Here is a 20,724-nt window from a genome sequence, read left to right as displayed (position 1 = left end):
ACACACACAGCCACGCCAGAGCCGTCAGTATACATACACACACACACACACAGCAACGCCAGAGCCGTGAGTATACATACCCCTTGTCCACACAGATCACCTCTTGTACCTCCTGCTGAGGCTAGCAAGGGGCATCTATCAGGTGGAGAGGGTAGTGGGGGCATCTATCAGATGGAGGGGGTAGTGGGGGCATCTATCAGATGGAGGGTAGTGGGAACCAAATGAGAGATAAAGGATGCTTTGTGGTTCCCTTTTGGAGGTGGGATGTGTAGTCTTTGGCACGCGGACAGGGTTCCGTGTAGTGCTGGGCGGTATCACCAAAAATGTATATGACGGTTTCATGGTATATGACGGAATTTTTTTTTTTCATGCCTAATCAGGTGTTCAGCATTTTCTACTGAACAGAACAGAATTCATGTGGATGTCTTGTTAGCCAACCATGACAGTCAGGATCTTTACTAGCCAGCTAGTATTGTTCAGTTCATGTCTAGAACATTTTTATTTTTAAGGTGAGATGAATGATCCGATCGCCTACTAGCCAAATAGTTACAGCTGTGGAACAATCTCTGTGGAAACTATAGAAATTTTGTGCCGGGAAATCCCTTAACGTTTTTCCTTAACTAAGGAAACCATTTATGGTATTCCGTGCAACACCCTTAAATAAATCCCTTACTTAAGGAGAAATTAAGCCTTAAGGAGAAATTGAGCCTTAAGGGTCACAAACAGGGGTCCTGTCTGAAACAGTGTCGTGCGGTGCAGCGTTCCGAACGTTGTGTAATCAAATGCACCGGTATGGCGGTATATTAAACATTCATATCATAACGAAAATATACACCGGTATTCTGTGAACCGGTATACCGCCCAGCACACCTGCAGTATACATGGAACTAGTGCTATCTCCTCATTTGCAAGCATGAGTGGCATTAAAACATCCCCTTAGTCCTGGGCTTGCCAACCTTTTTTGGCAGGTGAGCCTATTTTGATGTCACAAAATGTTGGCGACCCATATCACAATATGAGCGCGCATCTCATCTCTGGTGTAACATCCAGTCGAGAGCGGTACTTTGATTTTTAAGCACATCAATCAAATATGTCATCCGCGCTGTCTTAAGTTTATTTTTACGTTGCTAGTACATACTAGTTTCAAGAGGTTTTTATAAATATATATTCTTATGTAACATGCTAGTACATTTTAAGATGCCTTATACTCAGCCGACCCCCATTTGAATTTCAGGCGACATGGGGTCCTGACCCCAAGGTTGGGAAACGATGCCTTAGTCATTTAATGGTCATTTAATCTGTACGAATGCTCAGAGGGGGTGTGGGGAAACACATTGCATCTCTGTAGGTCGTTCCTGGTGACCTTCCCTGCCCAGATGAGGTCAGCATCCGAAGCCAAACTGTGTGCCAGCCTCCAGAGTCCTAACGAGACTCTGCACATGTCCATATATCTGACCACCGGAGACGAGAAGAAGATGCTGCACCAGGAGACGTCAGACACAGACTTCCACCGCTGCGTCCACTTCCAGGTCAGTAGCCGGGCCAGGTACATCCACACCTGCAGGGCAGGGGCCAGGTACATACACACCTGCAGGTCCAACTACAAGCACAGGTAGACTGGGCCACAGCGTGCACTCCTCAAGCTCCAGATACGTAGCTGTGTGTGTGTGTAAAATGAGCAGGTGATTGTGCTGCCCCCTTCTGCTTAGATGTAGAGTGGCCACTCTACCTGCTGTAGGTTAGCCTGTAGTCACTATCTGCTGTAGGTTAGCCTGTGATTGTGGTCACTACCTGCTGTAGGTTAGCCTGTGGTCACTCTACCTGCTCTAGGTTAGCCAGTGATCTTGTGTTTACTCTGTTGTTGAACAGGCCCCATCGGTAAATAAAGACTCTGTGCAGAGTATCAAAGTAGAGGTCCAAGGTCGTACATCTCACTGGACTTCAGAGAGTCGGGTGAAGTTCAGGCCAAAACCTGATCCTGTGACCTTCATCCAGACAGATAAACCCATATACAGTCCAGGCCAAACAGGTACGTCCTCCTATAGACGCTTGCATGTACAGCTCAGGCCAAACGGGTACGTCCAGTCATAATAGACGCTTGCATGTACAGCCCAGGCCAAACGGGTACGTCCAGTCATAATAGACGCTTGCATGTACAGCCCAGGCTAAACAGGTACGTCCTCCTATAGACGCTTGCATGTGGTCGCAGAGTCAGTTGTTGTAAACACCCAGATGGTCCAGTTCAAGGTCTGATTCTAACTCTGATTCTCACTTGCAGTGCATTTCAGAGTGGTTACCATGGATACGGAATTCATTCCCCTTCAGCAGAAGGTGAGTCCTGCTGAGTTTTCTGACTGTTTGTGTAGTGAGATAGACGTCCCCTCAGGAGCTGTACTGTAGTGAGGTAGACGTCCCCTCAGGGACTTGTGTAGCGAGGTAGGCGTCCTCTCACTTGAGCACCCATCCAAAACAAAAAACACGAGCTCCATGACGCGCAGCCTTTATTTACTTTACTTCCTATAGCAGGATTTAGTATACATCTATTAAGTAGCGTATTCTAGTCGCCTCCGCTAATACGATTAATGATCTGCCATTCACAGTGGGGCATGTTCTTCCCTGCACACATGTAAAATATGTTAAGCCTACATTTATTCTGCCTCTCATTGGTGCTTAATGGTGTCTGTTAGTCACTTAGGGCGGCGCAAACCAGAACTCTGGGTATTTCTCATATGCATGTTTCTGATATTCTAATTGACACATACTGCCCATCTTCTGCTCTTGACTTTAAAATAAGAAATGGCAGATTTTGAAGCTGCTCTGCCTGAAGCTCATAACTGCCTAACTGGCATGTGAACAGAAACAGAGTCAACAGAAATGTACGTGTGTGGGCTGAATCTCTTAGCTGAGTGCTTTTTGCTCATATTGGGGAGTTTGGCCCTCTCTCTCTGAGGCGTAATTCAACATAAAAACTGAATGTCTGTGGCTCCCTCTACTGGTAGGTCATGGTAACTGTAACTGCCGACAGCTCGGAGCAGTTCCACGCACTGCTATGTAATCACCATCCATTCCAAATATTCTCCTCTGTAGTGCTTTATAGTGTTGGTTTTTAAACACGATCATCATTTAAATAAAGATAAAAGCACTAATCATTTCTCTTCTGTGTCCACAGTACAGCCTGGTGACACTTCAGGTGTGTACATAACGGTGTTTTATATATGTATAATCCTGTGAGGGAAATTTGGTCTCTGCATTTAACCCAATCGGTGAATTAGTGAAACACAAACGGCACACAGTGAACACACAGTGAAGTGAAGCACACACTAATCCCGACGCAGTGAGCTGCCTGCTACAATGGCGGCGCTCGGGGAGCAGTGAAGGGTTAGGTGCCTTGCTCAAGGGCGCTTCAGCCGCGGCCCACTGGTCGGGGCTCGAACCGGCAACCCTCCGGTTACAAGTCCAGAGTGCTGACCAGTGGGGCCATGGCTGCCCCTCAATGTGATGATAATGATAATTATATTATGTTTATCTAATTTACTAATGATAATTATATTTATCTATCTTACGTGCCTTTATGTTTACTCCCCCACACCATACTGTGTTTCTCCCTCGGAATTATTCTGTAGATTAATACATTAGTCATCTCATATTCCACTTGAAAATATCCTTTATTAAATTCCTTTGAACTTGACCATACATATTGTGTGAGTCTAAGGAAAAAGTGCTTGTAGACTGAAATTGAACTGGTGCAACAGCAGCACAAGTTTTAGAGTTCTGTTTTCTCAAAATGTGCGGTTTCATCAGAGTATTAAACTCTGTCGCTTGTTGGCCGTTCTCAGGATCACCGTGGCAACACCATTGGCCAGTGGCTGAACGTGTCGTCGGAGCGTAAGATGCTGCAGCTGTCTCACGCCCTCAACCCAGAGGCTACCCAGGGCTACTACATGCTGTCTGTGACCGGAGAGCAGGGTACAGGGTCTCATCAGTTTCAAGTGAAACAATATGGTATGTTGTTGTTGTCTAGCGTGACACGTGTGTGTGTGTGTGTGTGTGTGTGTTAGTGGCTTCTTGTCCCAAAGTGGGCGTGTCCCTTCGTGCTAGTCCTCCTCCAGAGTCCCACTTTCATTCCAAACTGATGAACATTCCACACTCTCATTCCACATTCCACACTCATATTCATGAACATTGCACACTCATATTCCACATTCCACACTCATATTCATGTGCAGATGAACATTCCACCCTCATATTAATGAACATTCCACACTCATATTAATGAACATTCCACACTCATATTAATGAACATTCCACACTCATATTCATGAACATTGCACACTCATATTCCACATTCCACACTCATATTCATGTGCAGATGAACATTCCACACTCATATTCATGAACATTCCACACTCATATTCATGTGCAGATGAACATTCCACACTCATATTAATGAACATTCCACACTCATATTCCACATTCCACACTCATATTCCACATTCCACACTCATATTCATGTGCAGATGAACATTCCACACTCATATTAATGTGCAGATGAACATTCCACAAAAGGTTGTATATTTAGCACAAGAATATATCTGTTATAAAGTCATCCATGTATTTAGAAGACGGGTTGGAAAATTGTCTTGGCGGACAGCCACCAAATCCAGTAAGTGACGAGTCCCTGACATTTTCCCTCACTACACATTTGGCCTACAACCTTTTTAGTCTGTTCTTGTAAGATTAGCAATCCTTCAAGATGACGCGCTATAGAGCTTTGTTTGTGTTTATATATAATATGTATAGCTATATAGGTTTGTCAGTATGTTTTTTAGGATGTTTTAAGAATAGTGGAAAGCCAACTGGCACGTTTAGGATAATAAAGTTTTTTTGTTACCATGGCGTCTCTTCCTCCTTTCAGTTTTACCCAAGTTTGACGTGACTCTCAACAGCCCAGAGTCAGTGAGTGTGGGAGCAGCAGAGATCCGACTGCAAGCATGTGCCAAGTAAGTGACATGGGGACGGGTCATTCTCAGGAAGTTCATGTGCTTTGCTGTCAATGTGTGAAAAACATGGATGCCACAACAAAGGTTAAAACATATGCTCACCAATCTGAAATACAACTGTGTTTGCTTAAAAATATGGTGTAAGATGCTGGTGAAAGAAGGATATGCAGATTTCAAGTGACAAAAATGGCAAATTCCCAAGTTCACATTAAAACTGCTGGACATGAAAGTCCACATAGACTACAGATGAACTACAACGTGACTACAAAAGTGACGACGAGCCCCCAACTGGGCAACTCCGGTGAAGTACAACAATAACATCTTCAAATAAAGTGATCCGGTGAAGTACAGCGGCCATTAAATGGATAAATCTTCAAACAGAGTGACTTGGGCTGCATCTAGATACATAGATAGATACTTTATTGATCCCCAGGGGAAATTCAAGAATCTCATTCATCTCAAAGCTCTCCTCGCTCCTCCTGCTAGTGCCCCGGAAATCGTTCAAAGCTTATGGTCATCGAGGACGTCTCATTTATCTAATTGTTCCAAGCTCGATGTCATCGAGGATGTCTCATTTATCTAAATGCAACCAGAGGAGGAGAGAATGAGGAGAGGAGAAGAGAGGCGACAGCGCCGATACGCGAGGAAATACGAGAGCATCCTATGGGGAAGTGTTCGGACGAAATTGTGCGATCATGGTCAAAGTCAAGTCGACTTTATTTATATAGCGCATTTCATACAGCGGTCATTCAATGTGCTTTACATAAACAAAAACAGGAATAGCTGATAAAAGCATAGAAGGGCAAGATCATAATAAAAAGAAAACGCACAAGGTAAAATCATTTAAAAATAAAGAACAATTAATAAGAAAAAAAGTAAAGTAATAAACAACAAGGTAGAATAAATATGTAGAAACAGTTTGGTCTGAAGTAAAACTGGCTACAGTTGGGGCCTTTTTTGATATCAAAAACCTAACAGTAGGTTTTACTAACAGGTTTTTCACCTGGGACCATGGAGGCATGTCTGATGGGTATTTAGGTCCTGCTCCATTTACTGATTTAGAAACAAGTAGTAGTGCTTTAAAGTCAAGTCCCTGCACTGGCTTCCAGTAAGTCACAGAATTAAGAATTGGAGTAATGTGGCCAGTTCTTTTTAGTTTTTGTTAGAATCCTAGCTGCATTTTTGTATCACCTGAAGCTGTTTGATAGTCTTTTTAGGAAGGCCTGTGAACAGTCCATTGCAGTAATCAACCCTGCTGGAGATAAATGCATGAATGAGTTTTTCTAAATCATGTTTTGACATCAGCCCTCTAAGTTTGGCAATATTTTTGAGGTGGTAAAAAGCTGATTTAGCTATCGCTTTCATGTGGCTGTTGAAATTTAGATCACTGTCAATTAATACACCCAAGATTTGTAACCGTACCCTTTGCTTTCAACCCTTTTGTGTCAAGGAGAGTGGCAACCCTAAGTCTTTCCTCCTTTTTACCAAATATAATTACTTCAATTTTTTCTTTGTTCAGCTGAAGAAAAATTTGAGACATCCAGGTGTCGATTTGTTCTATACACCGAGACATAGCTTCGTCACCAAACGACTATGGTCCTCTTGAATCTAAGCAAATGTGTGTCATCTGCCATCACCCATCTTGCAGTACAGCTGCAGTTGATGGAGGTTGTTTTCACCTGTTAAGCGTTGTGATTGTGTGGTCTTTTAGCCTTTAAGCGTTGTGCTGTGTGACCTTGTATCCCGTGTTGACCTTGTAGGCCGTGATCTTGTAACCCGTGTTGTCCCTGTTCTCAGGTACACGTTTGGGGCGCCTGTGCCAGGGAAGGCTACTCTGTCTTTGTGTCGAGAGACGGATATCCGAGGATTTGGAGGCGATGACGTTGATCCCACACAATCAGTATGTTGGGAAGAACTGGTGGAGGTAAAGATCTACTTCCACATCATAGTTATTCACTCTTCTGTAAATGTTGCCTCAATATGACTGATTTTGATATTAACGAAATGAACATTAAAATATAAATTAACATTTGTTATGTTTGCCACACATTTATTTCATTTCTGGCATTTAAAATGAAGTTATAACAGTAGGGATTAAAGGGCCAAGTAGACAGTGGTGGAGGAAGTTTACATTCTGACCTACAATTCTAGAGACTGTAATTCTGGTTATCTACTAGGGTGATCTGCTGAGTAATATCATTCAGCAAAACAGGAGAGCCTGAAGTTTAACGGGGTAGACAAGGGAAACGTCGGGTGGATCGTAATGCCAATTATGCTGATTGAACAGAAAAGTTGCTGAGAAAGGTGTCTTTATGATTAAGTTCAGTTTCACTTGCGCAGACGCATAGACATTGAATGAGCGCTCACGTTACTACCCCCCAATTGTAGGCTATGCATCTTTATTTAATCACACACAATTAAGGAATATTTCCTAATCTGGAAAATGTTACGTTTTTTCCGGCCACCGGTTCATTAATAGTCTACCATTCATTTGTGCCGCAAATGATCAGACGTGTGACAGAAGCATGGGCATAGCCTGTAACTTCGCTGATCCGCGGATAGCCCTAACGCTGCAGATAACAGACAGAGAAAGGCACAGAACACAGTTGCATGTACAGTGTAGCCATGGGTCTGGTGAATATAGCCTACCGAATGCAGATGGCTACAAGCTCACGCTTTGCCTGGTCTAGACTAGAAGCTTATGTTTCTAAGAATGCACGTAGCGCTCCAGAATCTTTGGTAGCAACCCCCCGGTAAAACAAACGTGTTTGTCAGAGAGAAAAAAAAAAACTGATCATAAAATGTATCGTAAAAAGGAACGATGGTGTTGTAGAAATGTAGCTGAGTAAAAGTACAGATAATTGCTGTAAAATGTAACGAAGTAAAAGTCAAAAGTATGCACTATAAATTTTACTTAAGTAAAGTACAAATACGTGGAAAATTTACTTAAGTACAGTAACGAAGTATTTGTACTTCGTTACATTCCACCACTGCAAGTAGACCATACTTGTCAACCCTCCTGTTTTTTCCGGGTTTCGGACCTATTTTAACTTTTTTCCCACTGCCTTCCCATCTTAATATTTTTTTCCCCGTAAAATATCCCATATTTTAATACTCTCATAACATTAGCCCTACCACCGCACCTGTCTGTCTATGTAGCCTACTGTTGTCCTGTTGCTACCCCCCTTGCCCTTCCAGCGAAGCAGATGTTTTCAAAGCATTGTTTTGCTTGCTTGAAGGCGACTTGGTGATATTAGTCTATTTAAGATAACAGCGTGGTTGTTGTGAGCATGATTTTGATGCCAATCTGTAGGCCATGTAACGGTAGACCTAGCTCTACACCTTGTTTAGTTAGTGCAGCAGTTTTGTTGTCTGATCTTCCTGTTGCTATCAGCAAGAATTCTATGTTGTTGATCTCGTATTTTGGGTGAGACGTGGGGATCTCCCTTATTTTCAACGCTCAATGTTGACAGCTATGAAGTAGACTGACAAACACTTCCTGAGGCTGTGATGATGCAGGTTTGTGGAGTGTTTAATTGTAACTGTGCTTGTTTTATGCCCACAGATGGACAAGTCTGGCTGTGGCTGTTATGTATTCTATATGGCAACATTTACACAGCAAGACTTGAACCAAAAACTGAGGGATATTCTAATATTCAAGGCCACAGTAGTTGAAGAAGGAACAGGTAAGCTAAAGCGACCCTTTTGAAAACTGTTTGTCCACCAAAGGTGCCTTGTCTATATTTCATTTTGTCTTCAGGTATCAGTCGTTCAGAGGTCAAAAACATAGATTTGGACTTCTCTCTTGGGAAACTCTCCTTTGTTGATACACCAAACGTAATTGAGGACGGGGCAGTTATGGAGGGCAAGGTAGGTGAAAAGGTCGTCTCTGCAAACACATCTGCCATGCATGCACTAGAAGTGCATGCACTAGTAGAACCTGCACTAGTAGAACAACAAAAACTAAAAGAACTGACCACATTACTCCAATTCTTAAGTCCTTGCACTGGCTTCCAGTAAGTCACAGAATTGACTTTAAAGCTCTATTGCTTGTTTATAAATCAGTAAATGGAGCAGGACCTAAATACCCGTCAGACATGCTTCAGCAGTACACACCTTCGCGTCCTCTCAGGTCCCAGGTGAAAAACCTGCTAGTAAAACCTACTGTTAGAACTAAACATGGTGAAGCAGCTTTTAGCTGCTATGCGGCTCAGCTGTGGAATCAACTTTCGGATGACATCAAAAAGGCCCCAACTGTAGCCAGTTTTAAATCTAGACTTAAGACCAAACTGTTCTCAGATGCTTTCTGCTAACTGTGCCAAGTTACAAATTCTGAATCTGCCTTGATAATTATTCTACTTTATCTTTTATTACTTTTTTTTTACTACTTTTGCCTTTGTTTTTTGCTTACTAATTATCCTTTATTTTTAAATTATTTTACCTTGTGTTTTATGTTTTCTTTTTATTATGATCTTTACCTTTTAACTATTCTTTGACTATATTTCCCTTCTATGCTTTTATTTGTTATTATTGTTTGGTTTTGTTTATGTAAAGCACATTGAATGACCTCTGTGTATGAAATGCGCTATATAAATAAACTTGACTTGACTTGACTAACCTTGCATGCAAAATAATTGCCCTTCTGGGACAAATAAAGTGTTACTACTACTTTCTCTGCAGATCAAAGCGACCCATTACAATGACACTGGCATCGCTGGGAGGATGGTCCATCTGTTCAAAGGTCCGAGATGGAATGCAGAACTTCTGCTGAACCTGACCACAGACTCCGTTGGAGTGGCCCAGTTCTCTCTCAACACAGCTCCTTTCCCAGGGGACTTTGAGCTCTTTGTAAGCTGGTCACTAGAGTCTTCTGGAAAAATCAGTGAATGCACTGCAGAAAAGCTACGTCTAGTGTCTATGTGAACGTGTTGTGTATAGATTGTGCACAAGCTAATGCTAGTATATTTGAGTCTCTGCGTGTGAGTGCGTGATGCGTATATTCTACACAAGCTACTGCTAGTGTAGTTGAATCTTTGTGTGAGTGTGTCATGTGTATATTGTACACAAGCTAGTGCTAGTGTAGTTGTGACGGTGCTTTGTGGAAGATCCAGGCATTCCTCCTTTCTCATCTCTAATGCCTCTTCCTTTCCAGGCCAGCCTAACTACAGACACCAACACATACAGACCATATAACACCCCATACTATGACTCGGCATCAAAGTCTGTGTCCAGATTAAGAACAGCATCTCCAGACTCGGCGTCCTCCAGCTCTCTGGCCATAATAGATGACAAAATAGATGATGCTCTTCAGTGTGGCAAAGACGTACCCATCACCATTAAGTACACCTTCACTGGGGAGACTTTCAACGCAGACTCTGTGGATGTCATTTATATGGTATGTGGAATACAGGTTCCATTACAGACATCTAAAGTCATTTGAATACTTTGTCATTAGGTTTCCTTGTTTGTTGCAGGTTTTATCAAGAGGACAGATTGTTCATCATGGTTTTGCTGAAGCTTCAGTGAAGGGTTCTCCACCAGTAACTCTGGGTGAGGTTTCCTTCCAGTTGTCCGTCAGTGCTGAGATGGCCCCCTCAGTGCAGGTCCTGGCCTACTGTGTCTTACCCAGTGAGACGGTTCTGGCTGACAGCAAAACCTTCTCAACGGAGAAGTGCTTCATAAACAAGGTACCACACTACAGCATGATATTGTCATGGTAGCACACTACAGCATGTTGTCATGGTAGTGCACTACAGCATGATGGTTGTCATGGAACACACTACAGCATGTTGTCATGGTAGCACACTACAGTGCAATGGTGTAATGGGAGCACACTACAGCATGTTGTTGTCATGGTAGCACAGTAGAGCATGTCATGGTAGCACGCTAGATCAAGGTAGTGGAAAGTTGTCTTTGTCCTCCTCTGCTGCTCTGTGATTGGTTGATAATATGCTGTTGTGTACACAGGTGTCGGTGCAGTTCTTCCCCCCTAAAGCGGTTCCTGGAGAGAAGAGCTCCCTGCAGCTGTCCGCCCAGCCTGGCTCTCTCTGCGGCCTCAGCGCTGTGGATCAGAGCATCTTCATCCTGGAACCTGGGAAACGCCTGAACGCTGACAAGGTTACCAGCACCATGACGACATAGATCTGACCCAGAGGGGACTGGGCCTCTGACGCTCATATGTATTACTGCCCATTACTGCCTGAAGAGAGGAGGAGGAGGGTGGGGGGGGGGGGGGGGGGGATGATGCCTGGAGGGGGGGGGGGGGTGATGATGATTCCTGAAGAGGGGGGGGGTGATGGGGAGGAGGGGGGTGATGATGCGTTCCTCTTCCCCTCTAGGTTTTTGATCTGTTCCCGCCGATGGACTCATTTGTGGATTATGAAGTTGAAGATCCAGTAGAGTGTCTGAAAGTGAGACCGCGGCGATCTTTGTACTATCCTCCGGGACTCTCTGCAACTGATGCCTTTGCAGCTTTCCAGGTCTGAAAAATAAGCACTTGAACACAGAATAAGTCCATATCCTAATGTCCATAATATCTGTGAAGGAGGAGTCTATCTGCATCTGTGTCTGTTTTAGAGGTTGGGGCTGAAGGCTGTAACTAACCTGGTTTTGCGGACACCAGACTGCTTACTGTACCGGGGGGAGACGTACCACAAGGGATTCGGTAAGAGCACTTAAACATGAAACACACTGTAGACCTTGAATTGAGACACTGTAACCTAATTTAACAATGAGGCTCAATTTACTTGGTGTTTGTAGACCTGACCATTGACCAAGGCCTCTGATTGCTCTAATTAACACTACAGTCCTGTGTCAATGCCATCGCCATAGCAATAACAATGGCTCCCAAGCCTCTCCGAAGGCCTCCAAGCCATTTGTAAAGCAGAAGATGTTATACCTACCAGTCTAAAGCAGAGAGCAGTTTGCTGTGGATGGCAGTAGTAGCACCTTATTTCCAGATCGCGTAGCGTCACAGAGAGAGAGATATGGCACATTCACTGCCTTCAGATCAGCGTAGCGTCAGAGAGAGAGATATGGCACATTCACTGCCTTCAGATCAGCGTAGCGTCACAGAGAGAGAGATATGGCACATTCACTGCCTTCAGATCAGCGTAGCGTCACAGAGAGAGAGATATGGCACATTCACTGCCTTCAGATCAGCGTAGCGTCAGAGAGAGATATGGCACATTCACTGCCTTCAGATCAGCGTAGCGTCAGAGAGAGATATGGCACATTCACTGCCTTCAATATCAATGGGATCAGATCTCTTACGAAATTCTTACCTTTATGTCAGCAGTAATTGTTTAGGCGCAAACACAAATTCACCATTTAACAAGGGACATTCGAGGGACATTTAAAGTTTCCAATGTCGAGGGACATTTTCTAAATCTGTGAACCCCATTTTAATACCTTAATGCTGTCTGTGTGTGTCTGTCTGTCGTTAAACAACATGTAAAGGATTTGGTCAGCGTCAGTAGGTCAGTAGGTATGGGCACTCTACCTTTCATGTCCACAGATGCAGGCAGACTATCACCTCAAGCCTCTGCTGCTGACATGGGGGGTTAATCGTGATGTGCACCGGTGCCCTGACGTGGGGGGGGAGGGGGAGAGACTGGGGGGGGGGAGCAGAGAGGGCAGGTACTGCATACTGCATACTGCACATGTTGTACGAGTTTGTTTCTGCTTGATAGGGTATCCGTATCCCAAGGTGGCCTTTGGAGTTGCTGGAAATGCTGCACCAGATGCTCCAGTGCCGGAAAGTGTTGGTGTGACTGTTCGTACAATCTTCCCTGAGACGTGGATCTGGGACCTGGCAGAGGTCGGGTAAGTGGCCATGTAGAATCAGGGATCCTGTTTCCAGCACTAGTCTCCAGCCCCATAACCAGCTCCCCATATCCAGCCCCATCACGTTGCTCTAACGTTGCTCTAACGTTGCTCTAACGTTGCTCTAACGTTGCTCTAACGTTGCTCTTCACAGGGGGTCTGGAGAAACACAAGTCCCTCTCACTGTCCCTGACACCATCACCACCTGGGAGATGGAGGCGTTCTGCCTGTCCCCCCAGGGCTTCGGTCTGGCCCCACCAGTTCAGCTCACAGTGTTCCAGCCCTTCTTCCTCGAGCTCTCCCTGCCCTACTCCATCATCCGTGGAGAGACCTTTGAGCTCAAAGCAACAGTTTTCAACTACCTGCCCAAGTGCATCATGGTATTGCAACAGTTTTCAACTACCTGCCCCAGTGCATCATGGTATTGCAACAGTTTTCAACTACCTGCCCAAGTGCATCATGATATTGCAACATTTTTCAACTACCTGCCCAAGTGCATCATGGTATAGCAACAGATCATGCTCTGAGCATAAGGACTTTGAACTTTCTGGTAGCCAAAGTGTGTTCTGATTGAATTACTTAATTAGCTGTGTGTGTGTGAGTGTGTGTGTGTGAAACTCGATTCCCTCTCTAGCTTTTTATTTCAACATACTGTATTCGCCCCACAGGGTTACATTGTAGAATCATCCGACGTTGGTATGAAACATGGTGCCCATGATTTGAGTCGTCTGAACTCTTTATTTTTGTGTGTGTGTGTGTGTGTGTGTGTGTGTGTGTGTGTGTGTGTGTGTGTGTGTGTGTGTGTATGTATATATACACACACACACACACATATATATACACACACACACACACACACGGTATATGTGTGTATGTATGGCTCTGTAAAATACTGTGTACCGTTGCATCTCGTGTGTGTGTGTGTTAAACGAGTCCCTCTCTGGTAGGTCACAGTGACTCCAACCCCTTCATCAGACTTCACTCTGACCCCCTCCTCTGATGGCCAGTACTCCTCCTGTCTGTGTGCAGATGGGAGAAAAACCTTCAAATGGACGCTAGTGCCCTCTGTACTCGGTGAGTAACGCTGAGAGAGTTAAAGGAAAGTGGGTAACTTTATTAGACACTGGGACCCTCTGTACTCTGTGAGTAATGCTGAGAGCGTAGAGACACTGTAGTAGTGGACACTGCTGAAGCTGACCTGGGGAAACTTGCCTGCAGGAGAGATGAGCGTGACTGTGAGTGCGGCCGCTGAGCCGTCTCGGACTCTGTGTGGCAATGAAGTGGTGACCGTCCCAGAGAGAGGCCGCGTAGACGCAGTCACTCGCTCCCTCAAGGTCAAGGTAGGCATGCCAGTAGTCCTGCACAAGAACCTCTAGAGCTAAAATCACACTTCTAACATCTGTAACTTCTCTTTTGTAAGGCGGAAGGAACCGAGAAGGCAAGAAGTTTCAGCTGGCTCTTATGTCCAAAGGGTGAGCTCCAATCTTCTGTGTCTATAGTTCACGTGTTGTCCTTATGCATACTCTATGGAATGTATTAATAGATTCTTGTGTTAAAAGGAACCTGATGCTATTCTTGCATGCACTGTTATGTCCATGTATTTTGCCCAGACCTTTATTCATATTAGACCACTGGCCATTGGCCTGCTTGGCCCCCAACTCAGTTCCATGTTGTGTCCACAGGGGGCGCCCTGACGGAGGAGGTGGAGCTGACACTCCCAGGGGATGTAGTTAAGGGATCAGCCAGAGCCTCTGTGTCTGTGCTAGGTACCAACAGTCACATACAACACACGCTTCATATGCACAGCAGAGCCTTACATTGGCTGACTGACTGCTGAAACCCTAACCATGTTTGTCCAACACTCCATGCCTCCTGCAGGAGACATCTTAGGTCGTGCTCTGAAGAACATCGACAGCCTCCTGCAGATGCCTTATGGTTGTGGGGAGCAAAATATGGCCGTCCTCTCCCCAAATATCTACATTCTGCAGTACCTGCAGAACACTGGCCAGCTCACTGCAGACATTAAGGAGAAGGCCACCAACTTCCTCAAAAGCGGTGAGATGTTCTCTTCCTTTTGACAGTAGAGGGCAGTAGAGGGCACATGTCTATGTTCATTATTATGTATCCATCCTGGATAGTAAACCCCTGAACAAGATGGCACCTCTAACTTTTGAGTTCTGTGTGGTAGGCATGACTAATGACTATTTCCCATTTACCTTTGTAGCACCGGGTTGAACCCCTTTTGCCTTCAGAATTGCCTTAATTCTTTATAGCATACACTACCACTACCTCACGGGATCAAAAGAGTATACATACTTATATCTACCAGTCAAAAGTATGGACACACACACACACACACACACACACACACACACACACACTACATGGTACAACAATACCTACAACATCCAAAGTATGACAGAAGACAAAGCTCTCTAGAAATATATTATGACCATGTGTCACATTTCGTATTCTTCACTGTTTACCTCTATATCAAATTTGTTGATAATTGATTATTTTATTGATTTGATATTATTAAAGCCAACTTCATTCTTTTGAAGCAGTGCCTCCCTGTGGCCACACCCCTGGACACGCCCCTGATCTTTAGCAGTGCTCTCGATCACGTCTACATGCCTAAATGCATTGAGTTGCTGCCATGTGATGGGCTGAATAGATATCTGTTAATGAGCAGTTGAACACATGTGCCTAATACAGTGGCTGGTGATTTGGAACATAATAATGAGTAATATGGTTCTAATCAACAGGATACCAGAGGCAGCTGAACTATAAGCATCCTAATGGAGCATACAGCACGTTTGGAACAGGAGATGGAAACACATGGTGAGTCCATCCTGGTTCACAAAGTAAGACACCTGTAGACCACAAGACTCTTGATGTTGTTCTATCACATGCTTTTAATCTGGACATGGTTGATGTAATAGATACTGCATTCTCTGACCACAAATCGGTAACGTTTAATGCGCCGTTTCCCATGATTCAACACATGGCTACTAAAACATCACAGTGCCACTCAAGGAGGTCCTCCCCCTCTACGGCCTCAAATGCATCCTCTCCCCGATCTCTGCACTGAACAGGTGCTTTAAAGCTAATTGTGTTTCTGCATTAAAGCGTAACTCACCAAAATGCAACCTAGGGTCGTCTTGTGAATGTACCCGAGTCAAACTTTCATTTAAAAGCATAATTAGGACCGAAGCGCCACTTTTAAGATTGACAGTATTGTAATCGCCTTGTAATTATTGTATTGCCCTTTATACTGGAGTTGATGAATCATCTCTTGCAAGAGTTGGTACAAAACGCAACCGCTAGACTGCTTACCAGGACAAGGAAACGGGAACACATCACTCCAGTACTGCACTGGCTTCCTGTTAAATTTACAATCCAGTATAAAGTGGCATTGACTGTTTTTAAATCACTAAATGAGCGTGCTCCCGGTTATGTCACAAACATGCTGAACTTTTCCACTCAATAACGACCACTAGGATCTGCATCCCACGCAGAGCTGCCGAGCCAAAGCAAGGAGCGCAGCGGATGGAGTTTTGTTGGAGCGCTTTTTAATTTGGAGGCCGGAGCAGCCCCTCTGTTCCGCTCCGATTCCGCTCACACCAAGAGTCTGAGGCCCAAATTCACCCAGATTTCATTAGGGATGTGCCGATCCAGCTTTTTGCACTTCCGATCCGATACCAATATTGTAGCTTTTAGCATCGGCCGATATCGATACCGGCCGATCCAAGCATGTATTAAAGATTAAAGATATTTACTTATTTTGTTGTTATGCTCATGTTGAAAAGGGTTTTACTCTTAAGAACAACTAGCCAACTTAATTAGGTTAGTTTGAATAATCCACAGTGGTTGGTAATGAGAAGCTGACCTGTTTATTCTTAACAGGGTTAAATAAATACAAAATAATAAATAGTCAATTAACCACACAAACTGAATTGGCATCAGTGCTCTGCTCAAGAGTGTAAACCAAGGCTTAAAAAAGCCATCAGTGTAAACAATATTGTAAACAATATAAAATTACATATAAAAGCAACACACACAAAACCTGAGTAGAAAATAGTCAAATTACCACACACACTGCATTGGCTATAACAACCCAAATAACTGTCACGCCTTCTACAGTATTGCTATCTCCTCCACACTTTACTGCTCCATCTCCATACTCCAATTTCTACTGTTTGCCCTGGCTGCAGTCTGAGCATGATGGGGAGATTCTTCTTCACAAAGGTGATCATTTCAACATGCTCAGGTGTCAGCCTGCTCCTGTGCTCATCAATGATAAGTGAGACTGCGCTAAAAAGCCTCTCACTGTTGCGTTTTAAAAGCGAAACTGATGCCACAACTGGTCTGTGTTTGCTGAAGTAACCTAGGCTACATTTTTTATTACAGAAAATCAAGCAACATAGCAAGTAGGCCTATCTACACTATTTAGAGACAGGAGCTTAAGTTTACCGCGACAACAGCTGCCACTAATTCACATCGTCGTAGGCTGCGCTGATGCACAGACTAAACGGTAAAAAAAGTTATGATGGCCTACTGGAAGCTTCTGCCCTTTTGGATGTGTAGAGTTGTAGGCCTAGGTGCACTTAGTTGTTAGCGATTGACCAGGTTGCTTTTTGAAATGAAATGCGTTTGTTAGACTTTAATAGGAAAATTAAAGTGCGTGCTGTGCCTATACATTACACAACAATCTTAAATCGCGGAGATAGCTTTGCCTGTCTAACGAATGTTGTCAGCAGCAACATGCATAAGAGCCTTAATAGTAAGAGGGTCTCGCGGACACTCGCGGTCGCGGTTAACATTTAGGCTATATTAATTCAACTGACATGAAATGTTTGCTCGATAACTTTAAATTCTTAGTTGGACATGCACAGACAAGTGGGATGCTGGACAGGTCGCTAGGTGTGCTGAAAAACGCGGACCGGATTTGGGGGGAAAAGCTGAAAAAAACTGGAATGGATTACCTACATCGGTGCGCTGGAAAACACGGACCGGAGTTTTGAAAACAAACTGTATCGGGAGTCCGGATCGGGCCGATCCCATATTTTTTGCTAATATCGGCGGCCGATCCGATCCAAATATCGGATCGGGACATCCCTAGATTTCATGTCTTCGGAATGAAACCAAGACCGTTACATTTCAAAGATATTGGCCATAGTAAGTTCGTTAGGGATGGAGTTGCTAAATATTTTAGAAAGGAAACTGAATGTCATAGCCTAGGGCCTACTGTACAAGCGTACTATTCCTACAAAACAACTAGATACTAATAATGTAGAGCAAGAACATCCATGTGGTGGTTCCAGTGAGTAAACATTGATTTTGGAATTTAAGATGGTGTGGAATTTTGCGGAAACATGAGTGTTACGGAGAGCAAAAACGTGAGCAATTTGAATATGCTTCATATCAAGTAGCCTAAGGCTGAAGTATAACTTGGATGCTAAACCTGTGTTATTTAGGCAATTAATCCCACTGATCCTTTTAGTTTTAGGTTTATGTGTATTGACATTACCAAGCTTGTTCCTTGTTGCACTGTCGGTGTTGCATTATCTTTTACAATAAATGTTCTATGAGTGACATTGCCGTTGCTCTTAGATCTTTGGGATTTACGTTTTCTAAGGTGACAATTTGGCTTGTAGATTATTGCTTAGTATTATATTAGTAATAGTAATATTGCTTAGAATTGCTTTAAATTGCTTAGTATTATATTAGTAATAGTAATATTAGATTAGTGCTTTCAGTATCCATGCAACGCCTCTGGAACAGCTTACCACCGGAACTCTAATCGGCATCACCTGTGACTGTTTTTAAATCTCTACTAAAAACCCATCTCTTCAGCCCCAGCTGGGGCACCTGCACCGTACGGCGGCGGCCCGGGTCCGATTCCCGCCTCGTGGTCCTTTCCGGATCCCACCCCGACTCTCTCTCCCATTCACTTCCTGTCACTCTCCACCGTCCTATCATTAAACGCATAAAAAGACCAAAAATATATTTTAAAAAAATTTATTATATAATATCTAAAAATTTTTTTAAAAAAAACCATCTCTTCAGACTTGCTTTTAACAGCCACTGAGCCTGTGGAACTATGGATTTGATGCCACTTGTATTTTGTCTGTATATTTATATGTCTGTTTCTCTCGTTTTGGTTTTTGTCTGGAGGTGTCGGCTGTAGTTGATGCTTGAATCATCTTTTAAACTCTGTCTTTTTTAACTGTGAAGCACTTTGGAATGTAATGTGCTATAGAAATGAAAATGACTTGCATACAATGCTCCTAACCTTAGACCACAGCTCTTACCTCTGGACAGAAGCAAACTCAGCGTTGTGTCCATCTCTTCTCCCAGGCTCACTGCATTTGTGTTGAGGTCGTTTGGAAAAGCAAAGTCCTTTGTCTACATTGATCCAAAAGTTATAACGGATGCGAGCACTTGGCTTGGAGGAAACCTTCGACCAGATGGTGTTTTCAATATGCAGGGGAAACTCTTCAACAACAGAATGAAGGTCTGACCTGTATGATACTGGATGCTGAATTCTATTTCATTTCTACTGCTTTCAGCACCTGGATTTCAATCACATGCACGTGCAGGTCGAGTGTTTATATCAACAAAGTCACTCGTGACATGGGGTGACGCATGACCCCGTCCTGGTACTTAAGGTGTGCTCACCCCGGAAGTGACCTCTTGAAATCTTCTCGTGTGGAAGCAGGTTGTTTAGAGTGTTGGCATATTTTCGTGGACGAACGCTGGAATCTTTTCAAACCGTACAGTTGGAGCTGCGATTTTCTCGCCCTCTTATAAGACTGCGATTTGTCTACGTGACTTTCTATTATGATCGGTAAGTACACTTTTCTTTATTAATACCGTTACGAGTGAGCTCGCTCTACTGTGGCAACTAGGCCTATGTGGAATCGTTTGGGTGTTTTTTCGCCTTCTAGCGATTCAGGGTGCCTTAAATACATTTTTGTTTATTGAAATGCTTTCGCGGTCTCGCGGGCTTCTTGAGTTAATGACGGATCTTGTGTTTTCCGCAACATCTTCCTAAGTGAGTTAGAATTCAAGCGAATTCCGCTTTTGTATTGGAAGTGCTAATTTCACGTTTATGAGATTGTTTGTTCGCGTTTTCAAACGCTCTCTTCTGTTTCTTATTTCTAAACTAAGGTGGCGAGGTGAGCGCGTGTTCGCTCCTTATTTGCGCATATTTGTTTAGCCTACTGCGTTTGATAGCCTCCCTGATTTGTTGCGTTTGATTAGCCTCCCTGATGAACTGGAGGATGGCCACGATAAGTGTCCAAGCTGTCTGGGCATGGAACACTTAAGGCAGGGTTTGACAGACCAGGCTTGCATGAATTGCAGTTGCCTGAGCGTAGCTGCAAGGACTGCTAGGCTAGCCCAACTAGAATGGGGGTTAAACTCCCAACCACCCCCTGCAAGGAGCCGCATGGGATCCCCAAAAGCAGAAACGCAGAGCAGACACACGGGAGGCCTCTGCTAAGAGGAGGCTTAAACTCCCTACGCCAGATCCTTTAAACCAGAAGGTAGAAGACATGGCTTCGGAGTTCACTCAGATTAAAGCGATGCTCCTTAATCTACAAGGGGAGCACAGCCTGCTGGCGATCACGCAGCAGCCGCTTCAAGGTCTTCATCAGAGCAGCCCCCTGTGCTGTCCCCAGCTGGGGGTGCCCGAGAGGAGGATGGGCTCTCCGAGGCTCTGATAGAGAGCACATCGACGGTTGATGAGTGGGCGGATGATCTGGGAGATGTAGAGTCTTATGGCTCGTACACCCAGGATGCTTCTGGACACAGCTCACAGAAGGGCTCAGTTGCTAGCCACACATCAGCGATCAAACCCGCTGTGAAGATAGCGCTGGCACGCCTGGGCTTAGAT

The 20,724-nt window shown here is 44.1% G+C and overlaps 1 protein-coding gene across 6 annotated transcripts in view; it reads left to right on the top strand.

The window, feature by feature from the left end:
• Positions 1-20,724, top strand: part of LOC121706377 (alpha-2-macroglobulin-like protein 1) — a 38,684-nt gene that overhangs the window by 10,339 nt on the left and 7,621 nt on the right. For all 6 annotated transcript variants that reach the window (XM_042088037.1, XM_042088034.1, XM_042088036.1 and 3 more), the window contains exons 4-27: positions 1,349-1,529; positions 1,870-2,029; positions 2,279-2,331; positions 3,170-3,190; positions 3,837-4,002; positions 4,916-5,000; positions 6,798-6,924; positions 8,566-8,686; positions 8,761-8,870; positions 9,681-9,848; positions 10,153-10,395; positions 10,475-10,687; positions 10,968-11,117; positions 11,339-11,479; positions 11,577-11,664; positions 12,692-12,824; positions 12,979-13,204; positions 13,772-13,898; positions 14,043-14,164; positions 14,245-14,296; positions 14,507-14,590; positions 14,703-14,879; positions 15,590-15,665; positions 19,185-19,341. In XM_042088037.1, coding sequence (XP_041943971.1) covers positions 1,349-1,529; positions 1,870-2,029; positions 2,279-2,331; positions 3,170-3,190; positions 3,837-4,002; positions 4,916-5,000; positions 6,798-6,924; positions 8,566-8,686; positions 8,761-8,870; positions 9,681-9,848; positions 10,153-10,395; positions 10,475-10,687; positions 10,968-11,117; positions 11,339-11,479; positions 11,577-11,664; positions 12,692-12,824; positions 12,979-13,204; positions 13,772-13,898; positions 14,043-14,164; positions 14,245-14,296; positions 14,507-14,590; positions 14,703-14,879; positions 15,590-15,665; positions 19,185-19,341 — 3,181 coding nt within the window. The remainder of the gene's footprint in view (positions 1-1,348; positions 1,530-1,869; positions 2,030-2,278; positions 2,332-3,169; positions 3,191-3,836; positions 4,003-4,915; positions 5,001-6,797; positions 6,925-8,565; positions 8,687-8,760; positions 8,871-9,680; positions 9,849-10,152; positions 10,396-10,474; positions 10,688-10,967; positions 11,118-11,338; positions 11,480-11,576; positions 11,665-12,691; positions 12,825-12,978; positions 13,205-13,771; positions 13,899-14,042; positions 14,165-14,244; positions 14,297-14,506; positions 14,591-14,702; positions 14,880-15,589; positions 15,666-19,184; positions 19,342-20,724) is intronic.

Source organism: Alosa sapidissima, chromosome 4 (assembly GCF_018492685.1).
Source record: "Alosa sapidissima isolate fAloSap1 chromosome 4, fAloSap1.pri, whole genome shotgun sequence".
NCBI classification, from domain to species: Eukaryota; Metazoa; Chordata; class Actinopteri; order Clupeiformes; family Clupeidae; genus Alosa; species Alosa sapidissima.
This window is presented reverse-complemented; position numbering and strand designations above follow the sequence as displayed.